General features: G+C 41.6%; 1 protein-coding gene across 11 annotated transcripts in view; it reads left to right on the top strand.

The window, feature by feature from the left end:
- The window catches only part of Efcab11 (EF-hand calcium binding domain 11), a 185256-nt gene that overhangs the window by 13067 nt on the left and 157288 nt on the right, over nt 1–14901 (top strand). For all 11 annotated transcript variants that reach the window (XR_003486141.2, XR_004770378.1, XM_027419097.2 and 8 more), the window contains one exon: nt 14009–14110. Coding sequence is in view for 9 of the 11 variants with exons in the window: in XM_027419097.2 (XP_027274898.1) it covers nt 14009–14110 (102 nt within the window). In the remaining 2 variants the exon portion in view is untranslated. The remainder of the gene's footprint in view (nt 1–14008; nt 14111–14901) is intronic.

The following is a 14901-nucleotide window of genomic DNA, read 5'->3' on the forward strand; positions in this document are numbered from 1 at the left end:
AAAAGAAAACTGGATAAGGTCAAGTCCATTAAGCTGAGTGGAGAAGCAGGAATAACACGGGATGAGCACAATCATTCCAGAGTTACAGGAGTCAGTGCATTAAGAACGCTAAGCAGCAGAGCGAGTGCCAGGATAGGCTCCAAAGCTACACAGAGGAAACCCTGTCTTGAAAAACAAAACAAAACAAAACAAAAACCAAACAAACAAAAAAAAGAACACTAAACAGTTTTGAACACTTGTACCGCTATTCAAAGTTCTGAATACACAAACGGCAAAACAGGTGAAACGGAAGAGAAAAACAGTAAGTCTTCAGTGGTGGTCGGCATTTTCTCATTCCTGTGGGTAGGAGAGAAGGTAGACTCCAGTCATTGAAGCTGTAGGACACCCCAGAACACCATCAACCACCAGCTTAACCCCGCTGTCACTTGTAGAGTTCTCCCCTCGGGAACTGCCGGGCAAGTTCCCAGTCTTCACAGCACCTTCATACAGCAGATTACATTTTACAGTGTATTTGCTCTCTGTGGTTGAATTATAATATAATCAATAGCAGGGGATGTCCAGGAAATTCTCAGCTGTTTAGAAACTAAGCAGCATATTTCTAAAAGACTTATAGGTCAAATGAAATCAAAGGGAAAAGTTAGAAAATACTTTGGCTTAAAAGGTGACATTTCACATCTTTATGAGATGCGTTGAAAATAGTACTTAGGAAGTAGTGTTAAGTTTCTGTCTTATGAAAAAGAAAACCAGTCTCAAATTGGTGACCTCAGCTTCCACTTTTGTTTGTTTGGTTGCTTGGTTGTTTGGTTGGTTTTGGTTTTTCAAGACAGGGTTTCTCTGTGGCTTTGGAGGCTGTCCTGGGACTAGCTCTTGTAGACCAGGCTGGTTGTGAACTCATGCCTCCTGCATGCTGGGATTAAAGGCGTGCACCACCAACACCCGGCTTCAGCTTCCTTCCACTTTTAACTCCAAAAAGAACAGCTAGTCTGGGTATGTGTGCATGTATTTATACATGCAATGCAGATGAGGCCCCTAATAAGTGGAAGAAAGAGATGACAAAGATTAAAGTAGAAATCAATGAGACTGAGAAGAGAAAGACAAAGAAATTAAGAACTGTTTGTTTATTTTATTAGTGAATCAATAAAACTGAAACCCTTATCCGTATAAGTGGGATGCCCAAATTAGCCATCTCATGAGTTACAGAGGTAGATCCCAGAGTTATTTAAAGGATAATTGGGATATACAACTTTATATCAACAGTTTAGTAACTTGGACAAAGTCACTAGATTTCTTGAAAGACAACTTACTAGAAAGCCTAGAAGAAAGAGATAATGGGAGCAGTCCTGTCTCTATTAAGGAAATTGAACTTTTAGTGAAAGCCCTTTCTGTAAAGAAAGGTCCAGGTTGGGATGGTTTCATTGGTAAGGTTTGCCAAAGAAAGAATAGTAAGTAGTGGGATTTACAGCCTGTACTCTTTCTTCTAAACATTTAGTAAATCACAGTCCAGTTTCTCTGGGAATTTGGTGTTTTTTTTTTCTCTCTCTACTTTTGTACAATGTAAAATTTTACATTTAAAAAATTTTAAAATGTGAAGAAAAACAAATAAGTATTTTCTAATGAGTAGTATCTAATGAGTAATACCCAATAGTTTTATTCAGCTACTTGCATTTGTTTGCAACTGCAAGTCTTATTCCTGCAAGCCTTGTATCCGTTTCACAGACACCATTCCTGATGGAGAGATCCCAGAAAACTCACTGCCAACCTTGGCTCTTTATGCAATGACCTTTTCAGTGACCAAGCTTAAACCCTTCTTTACCATTTGTGATAGTTGGGATTGAACCCAGAACCTCATGCACCTTAGTCAGGTGCTGACCAGTGAGCTATAGCCCTAGCCTCCAATACCATTTTGATATTGCAGGAAGCACAGTGCCATATTTTTAATAATTGATTATATTTTCATATACTGTGCCATGTGGTAAGCTGTCTTTTAAAGATTTATTTTATGTGTGTGGGTGTTTCGTTAGGCATGTATGTATACACGCCATGTGAGTGCCTGGGATCTGTGGAGGTCAGAAGAGGGGTTTGGATCCTCTGAAACTAGTGTTACAGATGGTTGTGCATTACCATGTGGGCGCTGGCAGCCAAACCCAGGTCTTATGCAAGTGCAACAAGTACTCTTAACTGCAGAGCCAACTCTCCAGTGCTATTGTAAGATATCTTCATGACACTTAGATGAAAAACACATTTATCTATTCAAATTTTCATTGTATGCATAATATGTGTCTGCTTTTTTGTATGTGCCCCATGTGTGTACAGATACCCCCAAGGGCCAGGAGAGGGCATTGGATTCCCTGCAACTGGAGTAGCAGACATGTATGAGATGCCCAATGTGGGTGATGGGAACCAAATTCAGGTCCTTTGCAAAAACAGCAAGTGTTCTTAACCACTGAACAAACTCTCAAGCATATGTATATGTGTATGAATATGAATATATATATGCTTAGATATCCTGTATAAAGTATGGATTTTAGAACAATATTTTCAGAAGAACAGGTGTTTTACCTAATCCCTAACTTAATATAGTTTCCCTAGGCTTTTAATTTCCCACTGAAATTTTTCTCACTTTCAAAATACTGTTTCTTTGATGCACAGTTAGTTATAAAGTCTTGGTGAAACCTTTCCTGCAGTTTTCCTCTTAGGGTTTCTGTGTTTCTTTTTCAGTCTACAAAGAGTTCTGTCTTTTGGCAGGAGACTTTCCTGCTTCTTCAGTGCTGATTGGGTTTCTCTGCCCCAGAGTCCCCTGATAGGCAATAGTCCCAACAGTCAGTGGACTGTTCTTCCTGGACAAGGGTCTTCACCTCACTCTTTGTCTTTATGTGCTATGTCTCCATCCTGTGACTTTTCTGCTATGTTAAGTCTGAAGGCGCCTTAACAGTCACCCTTTGCATGGGTCTCTGTCTTATGTGTGTTTTCTGATTCTGAGTTAAAGCTCCAACTTGATGAACTTTTAGTTGTGGCTGGATTGTACTTGTTTGTTTTTCCTTCTTTGAGACAGAGTCCCATGCAGCTCTGAAACCCTAAGCAGCTGAGCATGTCTCCACTTCCCCAGTGCTGGGACGTCAGGTGTTGCCTGCCACACCTGGTGTAACACAGAGCTGAGATTTGAACTTAAGGCCTCTTGCATGCTTGGCAAGCACTCAACCAGTTGAGCTATTTCTCTGGCCTCACACTGAAGAATTTCTTTCCTTAACTGAAGGAAGTTAATTGGGAGACTAGCTTGACTTTCTTTAGTTCTCTGAGGGATACAGAGAGGTGTGGATTCTGAAAGATGGATTTCCTGATTCTTCCCCGGTTAGTTAGTTCTTTGGCATAAATGTCGATTTTCAGGGTAACTTTCCCTATACTCAGTATTTTCTTAGATTTCCCCTTTGTAAATGCTCTCTCACATTTAGTAAGATATGACTACATGAAAAGGTATTCCCATAGAAGTTAAATTCACCCCAGTGCAAGAAGTGGGGTGTTATTGAAGGATAAATTCTGGCATAAGATTTTCTTCCTTCATTCCAGAAGCATTCCCTGTGTGCGTGAATGTTCTGTGGTAAAGTAATGGCTTGTCTGTAGTATGCTGTCCATACTTCCCTCTTCCTTTTGTTTTCCTAGTTCTGATGTCTGAGCAAGGTTTGACTTGTGGCAGAAGATAACATCTGGTCATGAACTCCCCATCTTTGAAAACTTTCTAGTGATTGAATACTGCCTTCATTCAGAGTGCTTGTCATTTGCAGTAGTCAGGGTGCTTCCTTTGGACAGTTTTAATGTGTAGGCACAAGTGTTCCACATTCGGTACCTTGGCATGGTCTCTCCTACGCCTGAGCTCTATGTATGATGAAGACTACCTTATCCTGGCACATTTTTTTCAGATTCATTATGGCCAAAGGGTGGCTTCACCTTGAGCTTTCCAGAACTGAAAACAGACTTGGGTTCTCCCCACTTTGATAATGTGCTTGGGGACTTATTCCAGTATGCGCTTCCTTACATTTGATATCTAAGAATGACTCTCACTTCCCTTTCTCAACCAAACCATTGGGGTGCTTCTTTCCATAATTTAATTTTAAGTGTATTTCAAAAGGTCCCTAAGTAAAGTAGACATCAGAGGAATTCAGGGGGTAGCTGTGGAAAGATTAGTTTGGAAGGTTGAGATGAAATGTAGGTGCTTAGTGTCTTGTTCCAAAATTGACTGAAGATCTGCTTTCGTCTCTAAGCTTTTAGCATTTTCCTTCTCACCGTCTTGAGATCAATATCAAATTATCTTCCTCAGAGCATCTCTTTCTTCAGGATTAAAGGAATAGATTTATAACTAGGGCACCAACTCTCCCCATCCAGCTTCAGTTCTGTTTACTTGACCGGTGTGACTCCAGGCCACAGACATCTAAGAGAAACAGTTAAATAGCGATTCCACAAGAAGTAACCATCGAACTCCGCTGCTAACATGAATCCGCTCTATTAGAGCTGCCAATCCTAAACCAATTTCACACCATCAACTCCTTTTCTTCCAAGCAGATCACAAGGGTCACATTTACCACATGGTGTTTTTCTTGAAAGAAGTGGATTATGTAGAGATTAAATGTTTTCAAGTATGTTGTCTCTCTCCATAGTGTGTGTGTGTGTCTATGTGTGTGTCTGTGTGTCTGTGTGTCTGTCTGTGTGTGTCTGTCTGTCTGTCTGTCTGTGGGTGGTAGTGAGCCACCATGTGGGTGAAGAGAACTGAACCTGTGTCCTCTGCAAGGACAGCAAGGCTGTCAATCTCTGAACCATCTCCAGTCTCTCTCCGTAGTGTCTTGACATTGAAGGAGGTAAGTGTTGATATTACCTTCCTGGGATGTACCTATTTTGATAATCCATTTCCCAGTTCTTCTGGGTATTTGTGATTGGGAATTTTCTTTTTGCTACCCATAGGGTTTTTGTTTTTGTTTTTAAAGACAGAGTCTGATGTAGCCTAGGTTAGGTCCAAACTTTCTGCATAGTCAAGGATGACCCTGAACTCCTGATGTTCCTGCCTGCACCTCCCAAGTATTGGCATTACAGACATTTATTACCATATCTGGATCCACAGCTGTTCTTCAAGGCCATGGCAGGTGTCTGTGTAGGGTCCTTTGACTGTAGAGCTTCCTAGATGAGGTCTGGGCACATGTCCTGGGTTCACCTTGACTCAGTTGCTCCTAAGTAAGGTCAATGTTCTGAAGATACACCTCTCTTCCAGTTTGGGACAGTACCTGGATGCTCAGGTCCTGTCTTCCAAGGGCTTGTAGTCCTCTTAGGAAATGGGTCGTGTCTGTTAGAAGTATCTTGTGAAAAATGAAGAAAAATACAAAATTGAATCAAAGCTATTAGAGGTGTATAGGATAGTCAGAAGTACATGCTGGGAGAATCTGGGAGCAGGATTCCCAAACGAGTAGCAAAAAGGTAGTATTGAGTTTTACTTCTGTCACTCAACAAGCAAGTGGTTATAAGTGTCAACCATCTAGGGTAGCCAAGACAAAGGGATTGAGAGAAAAAGTCAAGCCATCTAGTTAAGGAAGTGACAGATCACCGATTCGATCCATGTCAGGATCCAAGCTTCCTGACTCAGAGGGCTCTGCTCATAGCCTCTCTGACATTGCTGAAAGACACTGGAGCTCAAAGAGATCTAGAAACCTCTCCTGTCCCCTATTTTAAGATGGGGAGACTGATAAGAAAGAGGTGAGAGAACCTTCACAGGGCATTTGTACAGGTCTTTAGAAAAAGTCTTTTGCATGTGCCACATCATTTATTATTTTATAGATGATAATCACAGGTGTCATTTCTCGGACAATTATGTGCAGATCTGTGATGATAGATACTTAGTTAACTTTAAGATCTTATCAGATGCTCACACCTTTGAGACAGTAGAAACACGAAGCTTAGAGTAGTTGAGTCATTTACCTAGAATGCCACAGCTGGCTAGTGAGGAGCACACTGAGGCCATCTGATCTGTGGCCTGCCCTCTTGGCCACCTGGTCCCTTCCCTTGGTTTTCAGCAGTGCTCTGGGTCATGTTTATGGTCACAACAGGACTGAGGCTGCTGTTCACTCCCCTAAGGAGCATGATAGTTGAAATCAGGAATGTTGTCAGTTTACAAATGGCGATCAACAAGTTCTATATCAGTAGTCACTGGTTTTAGACTTTGTTCTGAACCCTAGCATCCAGAGCAAATAGAGAAAAAAGCAAGTGCAGGAGTCAGTGACCACACAGGAAAAAACCTTCTAGACAGCCCAGTCACTGGCCTGGGATACTTCTTCAATGCTGTCTTATGTAGGAGAGGCTACTGAGTGACTATTCAAGTCCATACACAGTTAGGTACACACAACAGTGAATTTTGCATCTGGTTTTAAGTTTTCTTTAGGCTAGGTCCATATTTAATGCCAGGACATGTCAGCATGACTCTGTGAAAGTCAAAGACCAGGTGCCCTAAATGCAGGACTCCCAGATGATCTGCTGCCATGGTAGGGTGAACCTTAGGGCATTGTATGACTCGCAGCGAGTAAATTTTAATGTGCTCTTGCCCACTGTAAGCTAAGTAAGCACTATGGACAAGAACCTGAGTCTTCACACGGTTATCTCCATTTTTATCCCTATACTTTATAGAATGTGGTCGGTGGTGGGATGGGGGGTGGGGGGTGGGGAGAGACAGGACAAAATACCTCAGAATTTTGCTATTGTTTGAAGACTACATTGAGAATTTTTTGTTTCCTTATACCATAGCCTCTTTAAAAATAATCTTTTACTTCCATGCTTATACAAGAAAAGGCTTTCCTGGAAGTTAATTTTAACCTTCAGATTTGAATGATGGGAAAATCAAAGGGATTGATTCATCGTCATGGTAATTATGGGCTGTTTGACTCAGTCATGCTATCCAGTGTAAGTTCAATTGAAAAATAATTTGTAGATGATTAGGTTAATGGTCAGTTGGCTTGTGTGCCTTGTCTATTACTGTCTTGTCTGATTTGTTAGCTGAGTAAATATAATATTTTCCTAAATTTAAATTTCCATTTTCTAATCTTTTAGGTCCTGTACTTGTATGTATCTTGAGACAATGGGCTCCTATTTGAGACCAAATGTCAAGATATAAGAGGAGTGAAGTCTTTCACATTTTATTTAGCTCCATAGTTCTTTCTATAAGTGGGAAGCCACATACAGACTAAAGTTGCTATATCTTGAAATCATAATCTGAAGACCAGTTGTGTTGCCCACATATAAACATCCGTAAGTTTATTTCATTCTCCATTTAGAGAATGGGGAATGTCTTCATTGTAGAGGCAGGAAAGAATTGGGAGACAGACACTGACCTGAGGAGAGTTACAGGAAAGGCAGATTGCCTCCTCCTTTGTGGCTGGATGTTATGCCAGTACTGTAGACAAGAGCACTTGAGAAGACAGGAAGTTTGCTTCCCGGAAGCAGACATTGAGGATAGGTAGGATTGCCAAGAGGGGAATTCAGGAAATTAATGTAGAGTTGCCTGTGGCTCGCCTAGAGCTCTTTTGGATCCCTCTGCTCTGCTAGGCATAACTCAGCATAGATTCAGACTTGCCCATAAATCCACTTCCATGAAAGCCCCTGGTATCATCGTGACTTTGCTGGGGTGTTCATCACTGGTGCTCTGCAGTTGGCTGTGGGTAAGGCCTGTTGGGCTGTCTGCTCCCCAGCTCCTCCCCCCTTCACACCTCTCATTGGTAGACTGTTTCCCCCCATGGTGTTTACTCTCAGATCTCTGTTTCCTCATAGCAATGCTGTCCCAACACTGTCCTCTTAGATCTGGACACCCTATTCTGTCATGTCTCAAGGATACTTAAGAAAGTATCCTTCCGAAAGCAGAGTTCCTTGGAGTCCTGCTACCTCCTGCACCACAAGGAGCATAGCAGGTGACTGGAAATGACCCATTCAGCCTCATTCACTGACCTCATGCAGCTGGGAGCTGGGAAGGAAGTTAAGGGCCATTTTGCAGGGAAGGATGAGGCCTTAAGTTGCTGAACCAGGCAGGGCTCGGCACTCTTAGCACCGAGCACCATTGATGCTTTATGATCATGGAACGTTTGTAATGAAAAGGTTCGTAATGACCCCTGTCCGTGTTCCTAGGAGTAAGATCTCTGTTCTGTATAACCTGGTTTTAACTTGTCTCTTTCCCAATGATATGGAATAGCTTGATTTCTTCTAGTAATATAGATTCCATTCTCTTCATTCTACTTTTCTGCAGGCAGCCGGAAGAAAGTATCAGTTCTCTGAATTTACTTGTCCACCTTGCTCTTGACAACTCAGCGTGTTGGTGTCACTGTCACCTGTCCTGATGGTCTTTTCATACAAACACAGTATAGCCCCAGTCATGGCTTCCAAAACTCATAATCTGAATTTTATTCCTCAAACTAGAAAAGACTTACATTATGCCTTTAAAAAAAAAAAAAAAAAAGGCCACTTCATCCTTTTAAGTCCTTGGCTTTAGGCATTTCAGTCCTTGGGGAAATTAATATATGGTGCAGTGAGCATGAACTTCACCTTCTTCCCTAGACCTAGGACTAGCCTCACAGCCAAGCCACCTGCCATTTTTATTGTTTTCTCCCTCTCTCTCTCTCTCTCTGGGTTTATTGCAGTTTCTAATTTGAGCTCCCTATGATAGCCAGACACCAGACTGCTTTATTCTCAAGAGGATTTCTCTGCGTGCACTGACCCCGAAGCTTAGAACTGTGAACCACAAAAAGATATACATAATGGAACTTTCAAAGAAAAAAATTTGATAGTTTTATTCGATTTTTGAATACATTCACCCCTGTGGTGAAAGCTGATTACCCTTCTAGGAAACAGCTTTTCAAAAAGCAGAGGAAAAAAACCTCACCTTCATAGCCTTCTTGCTATATGGCATATCTGTATCACACATATTAAGTAGTTCTGGAAGTAAAAATAAATACACCTTGTCATCACAGAACAGGAAAAGCATTCATTTGGCCTAGGATAGATTACAAATCGAAGGACATATTTTCCAGTCCTGTAGAAAATGCCCAGAATCAGGAAGGATTTGTAAAAACTACTGGACTTTCGGACAGACCTTAAATGTTCTTCAAAGGCTGTGTTTTCCCAGCTGGGTCACTAACCTGTGATGACCCTTAGTGGTGGTGGGGCCTTTTGGGGGCAAGGCCTAGTCCAAGGAAATTAGGTGTTCCTTTGAAGGGGATATCAGGGCACCCTTCTTTTTATATATCTGATACTATCAAAAGGACAGTTTCTCCCATCATGCACTCCAGTCATGATAATAGTATCCAGGGGTCGTTGACTGAACTCTCTGAAACCAAAGGCAAAAATAAACCTGCTTCTTTTGATTATCTGCCTTGTATTTGTCAGCGTGCAGGAAGCTAACAGTCACTAAGCTGTGAGCTTCAGTTTGGCATCTTGTGTGGCTATTCCCAGTGATACTGCTGAACAAGGAGATGTGGGGGCTGTTTTGTTATTTAAAAAGATCTTGCTAACAGAAAAACAAAAAAAAAAACGTCTACAAAGCACCAGTAGAGTCTGGGTACCCTGGCAGGTGGTGTCCACATTTGTAGATGTGTTATAAAACACAAATAAAGAGCCAAACCCTGTACTTCTTGGTGTTGTAACTCCAGTGGTGTGTGTGTGTGTGTGTGTGTGTGTGTGTGTGTGTGTGTGTGTGTGTGTGTGTGTGTGTGTGTTAAAGTGGAGCACTATACATAGAGAACTCAATATTGTGTTTGAATTTAGAATTTTCTGGAGCATACTCTTTTGTTCCAGGATGGAGGGTACAGGTAATGCCCTGGGTACAAAATCTGACATAAATGGAATTATTTCGAGTCCTTTTGAAGAGGTAATTTTCGGTTTGAATATTTCGGCAGCAGGTGGAGCTAGAAGTAGGGATTCTATTCCTAGGCCATTTAAAAGGCAGCAAGATCTACAGACCTTACATCACTGTGTTTGTTGCAAAGCTTTAGAATAGTAAATTATTAAGTATTGGCTTTGGAAAGCCATTGTGGTATTACGGCAGGAAAGCTGTGCTAAATGAAAACTTAGTTTTCAGAAAACAGGCTAGTGTTTGGATGTGTGTGGCCCTGGGAAACAACCTGAAGGCATGCTGTGGACCATGTGTTAATACACATGGTTTAATGTGCACCTCTGCCTCTGACCCCCCCTCCACTGAGTTTAAAATATGAGGTATATGACTCTGTGGGGCGAAATAGTATGAAAAGACATGACTATTTATAATGGTGTTATTTGTGTTATTAGATTTTTTTCACTTTAAATGGAAGTAAACAGTTTAAATATTTTGTTCCATTAAAAACTAAAGAGCATTTGCTTTTTTTTTTTTTTTTTTTTTTTTTTTTTTTTTTTACCATGCAACTGTGAAATGATGACCTGCATACTTTCTAACTCCAAATACGGATGTGTCATCCGAATATGTAATTAAGACGACAACAGCATTCCTATGCTGCCTTCTCATACAGTGAATCATGCAGCTATACTCCACCCTCATTTCTCTGAGGGAGGCGCAGAGATCAAAGCAGACCTCAGGCATGTGCTTTCCTCCTCTCTGAATTCTGTTTTCTTTCTTAAAGTATGGTTTATTTTGCTGGCCATGTAAATAAAAAATGACTCACTTTTTGCCATTACTTTTTTGGAATTAAAGATGATTCAAAACACTCATCTTAATGTTACGGGTTTTTTTGTTTGTTTGGTTTTTGGTTTTTTGTTTTGTTTTTTGCTGAGAATTAAAAATGATACCTCCGTGCTCATTCTTATTTATTCAGTACATGTTACTTACCTGGCAAGCATTTAATGAATGCCTCTTGCACACAGACTTCATGCTGAACACTGGGATGAACTTTCGGACAGCACATATTCCTTTTCCCTAGCATCTCTGAGCTAGACTTGTGGTCAGGCCACATGACCTCTGGGCTGCTGGTCACAGCAAAGGGACTCAGCTGAGAGACACCAGAAAACTTTTAAAGTGGAGATGATGCTTCAGTTGCATCTGGAAGGAGATGTGTGGTAAGAATTCACTAGGAGAAGTAAAGCAAGAGGTGCTTTCAGGCAATGTGTTCACATGCACAGGGCTCTAGGTGAGAAGAGCCTGTGGATACAGGAAGCACCAGGATGCTTGCTAGAGGGCTGGACCACGGCCTGGGGTAGGATGCTGATGGGTCTTACAGATTGCACACCACCCATGAATAAATTATTCAGGAATCTCAACAACTCTAGATGTGATTTAATTTATTAGCTTTTGGAGTTCATGAAACTAAAGTTATGGATATGATCTTTGGGAACATGCATGGCTAGACTTCAATTTCAACCCCAGCTAGCATTTTAAAATATGTTCTCTGGTCACAGGGTGATTAGATGGGAATGGAGCTGCATCAATCTCTGCCCTTAGCAACTACAGGAAAAAAAAATACTGCATATGCTAATTCAGTGCAGTTCAGTCTATCCTCTGTTTCCAAAGTTGCTGCTCTTCAGCCAACTACAGTGGAAAGAATTTGAAAAAAAAGAAAATCGGAACTGAACACGTGGTCTTTTTCTCCATCATCATTGCCTAAATGATGCAGTCCAATTACATATGTAGCAATTATGTTACGTTAACTACTACAAGTGATCTGGAGAGGACTTGAAGCTTAAAGGAGAGTTGTGTAGGGTTATACTCAAGACACTACATTGTTTTGAATGATGGAGTTTTGCATCCTCCAGCTTTGATACCTTCCAGGGGAATCCTGGAACCCCCTTCCTCGGTGGACACCAACGGATGTGGATGACTGTATTTATTGAATACCTGCCGGACATTGTAGCTGGGAGATAATGCCTGCTCCCTAAGGAGTAAGGCCAGCTGCCTGCTCGTCATTTTCCCTCTTAGCTGTCTCCAAAGTGTCGCACAGTTAGCACATTTACACCACAGCACTTTATCTGTCCCCTGGTCCTGCTTTTCCCCTGGGCCTTTTCATCCCTTTAGCTGACACCTCAGACCACTGAGACTCAATACAGACCTTTGCGCTGTGTCTGACATTTCACCTGCCACATGCCACTCCTTAAGCTGTATCATTTCTGTTCTAAAGCGTGGCCTCCCACCCTTCCCTTCCACTGCTAATGCCTGTGGGGCTTTTCGCTCGACTCTCCTTTTCCATTGTTGCTGTTACTCCCAGTCCTCTTCCACAATAACAATAACCTGAAACCAGATGATATCACTTCTCAGTGAAAACCTTTTCCTGGCTTCCTATTGCAACACCAGTAAAGCCCTTGTTATTTACTTCAGTCCCCAAAGGCTGAGAGTTCAGGCCCTGTGTCCCCTGTCAACTTTGTGTTGTATTTCTTCCTCTCCTTTTGAGCGCATTCTAGTTGCCATTCCACTGTCTGGATTGCTCCTCTTCTCATTCTGTAGCCACCCGTATTCTCACGGTTTAGATCTTAGCTTAAATACCTCCTGCTCTAAGAGCCCCCTCCTCCAGTCTATGCTACTAGGACTCCGTGCACAGTCTTCCACTCTTGCAGTTGGACTGCATGATGGCCACCTCCCATAGTACGCTGTTTCCCTTGGAACTGGAATCACATTCTTTTTCACCTTCTACCTCCAGCATTTATTGCAGTGGTCAGCACATAGTGGTCTTTAAAACTTGTAAAATAATCATTTAAAAGCACAAAGCTACATAGATTTTTTAAAGCTTATAAGTCATTAATCTCAAATAAGAAAAAATAAGATTAAGAAAATTATTTATTTTTAACGTGCATTGGTGTTTTTGCCGTGGATGTCTGGTCCCCTGAAACTGGGACCTGCCATGTGAGCTGTCATGTAGGTTCTGGGAATTGAACTAGGGTCCTCTAGAAGGTCAGTCAGTACCTTTTTTTTTTAAGATTTTATTTATTTATTTATTATGTATACAGTCTTCTGCCTGCATGCCAGCAGAGGGTACCGGATGTCATTCAGTGTGGTTGTGAGCCACCATGTGGTTGCTGGGAATTGAACTCAGGACCTCTGGAAGAACAGTCAGTGCTCTTAATCACTAAGCCATCTCTCCAGCCCCAAGAAAATTGTCTTAACATTGTAAACTCTTGAAGCATATGCCTCAATATTATTAGTTATGTCACCCAAACAGTAGAGTTACACATACTTACTATATAGTTTGGGGCTATTTTTAAAACAAAATGTAACTTTTAAATGGAAATCCCACAGTATGCAAATGAACTGCTCTTTCTATATATTTCGGGCTCAGCTCACTAAAATGTCTAAATTCTTGGCTCCGCTCCTTAAACCTGCTCCAAAGATCATATTAGAATTCATTGTAATAGACATCGTAAGCACAGTGCCCAACCTCATATCATCACGCTGAGCTCTTTTATTACAAGAGTCACAGGAAGCTGAGCCTAAGGCTGCTGAACACGTTGTGGGGTGTATTCAGGGCTGGGGATGGTGCCAGCTCTATTGTTTATGTAATATTCTCGGCACCTTTATCTGCAGCATACAATTGGTGTTGACTTTTGGGAGACTACTTCTCTGACCCTGTCTCCCAGTTGGGGGAAAAAACCCTGCTGAAATGACATTTGGCTGGGGGGCGGGAGGGTATTAAAGTAGCATACTAGAAGGAAAATTATGCACCTTTCTTTAATAAGCAGTTCCATGGCTGCCTTTTGGATCCGTCAGAGGGAGAGTGTTAAACTTTTTCAAGGTCATGGATCCTCCATCCCTTGAGAAGCTCAGGGAGCCTGCCTGTCTCTGGTTTTCACTATTGATTGCTAGGGTTGGGCTTGCTTAGAGTGTAGCACAACACAAAGTCTTTCTGGCTGTATTTATGAGTAAATACCCTTTGTGAAGATAAAACTCAGATTATTTGTGATGTTTACCACTGTTCATGTCTGGCTTTTCTTTCTTTTTCTTTTTCCTTTTTTTTTTTTTGAAGAAAGGAAGAATGTAGTCATCTTTTGCAAACTGTTTTTCTCCCTCCCTCCCAACTTCTAGGTATATCACTTGAGGGGTTTTTGGATGTCGTAAAGAGGAAGAAGGATGCACAGCTCTATCGGAATGAGATAAGGCACCTCTTCACAGCTTTCGACGTGCACTGTAAGCATCTTTAAAGTGTTTTCATGTATGAATTTCTGCTGAGGATCTGTGAATGGGAGTATATCCCCAGTGGTGCAGTATACTTGGAAGATCATGGCCACACACATTGGCTGTGACCACAGGTGTTGGTGGGAATCCTCTCCTACATTGGGGTGCTAAGTTCCTGGCACACGCCTAGATGAAATAGTCACAGTTACATAATTGGATTTGTGTGCTTGCCTGTTATACCAATATTGTAGTGGTGACAGCCAAAGGACTGGCCATTTGGGGATATAAGCCACAAGCCACCCAAGGACATGTGGGAGACACTTCTGCAACTCTCACTTTGACCCATATCTGACTGGGAGAATCATTTTCCACACTAGCTGTGGCATTCGAGTTTCATACACTGGCTTTGGTTGTAATTTCCCCTAAATATCCATATGTCATAGGTCTAATGCCAGGCTAGAAAACAATGAGTTTGGAAGACTTTAATGTTTTGGCAGGTCACAAAGACTGGAATCCCAGTGCGTCATTACAGTCTTGTCTATACAGTCCTTTCCCTAGGACTTAGAGACCCAGATAGTGCAAGGCTGGCCATGGCCTTTCAGCTTATCTAGGACTGCACCAAAGGACGGGGTATCACTACCGTATTCTGAAATTCTTCCAGTGAGACGTGCTCACTGGGTGTATAATGACCTGTGTAAGATCAACTATAAATTACTGCTCTTTTCTAATTTTAATAATATGTTAAACTTTGACTTCCCTTAACTAATATGACTGAAGTCCTTTGTAGTTCACAGGGCTCATAG

The sequence above is a fragment of the Cricetulus griseus genome, chromosome 5 (assembly GCF_003668045.3).
Source record: "Cricetulus griseus strain 17A/GY chromosome 5, alternate assembly CriGri-PICRH-1.0, whole genome shotgun sequence".
NCBI lineage: Eukaryota > Metazoa > Chordata > Mammalia > Rodentia > Cricetidae > Cricetulus > Cricetulus griseus.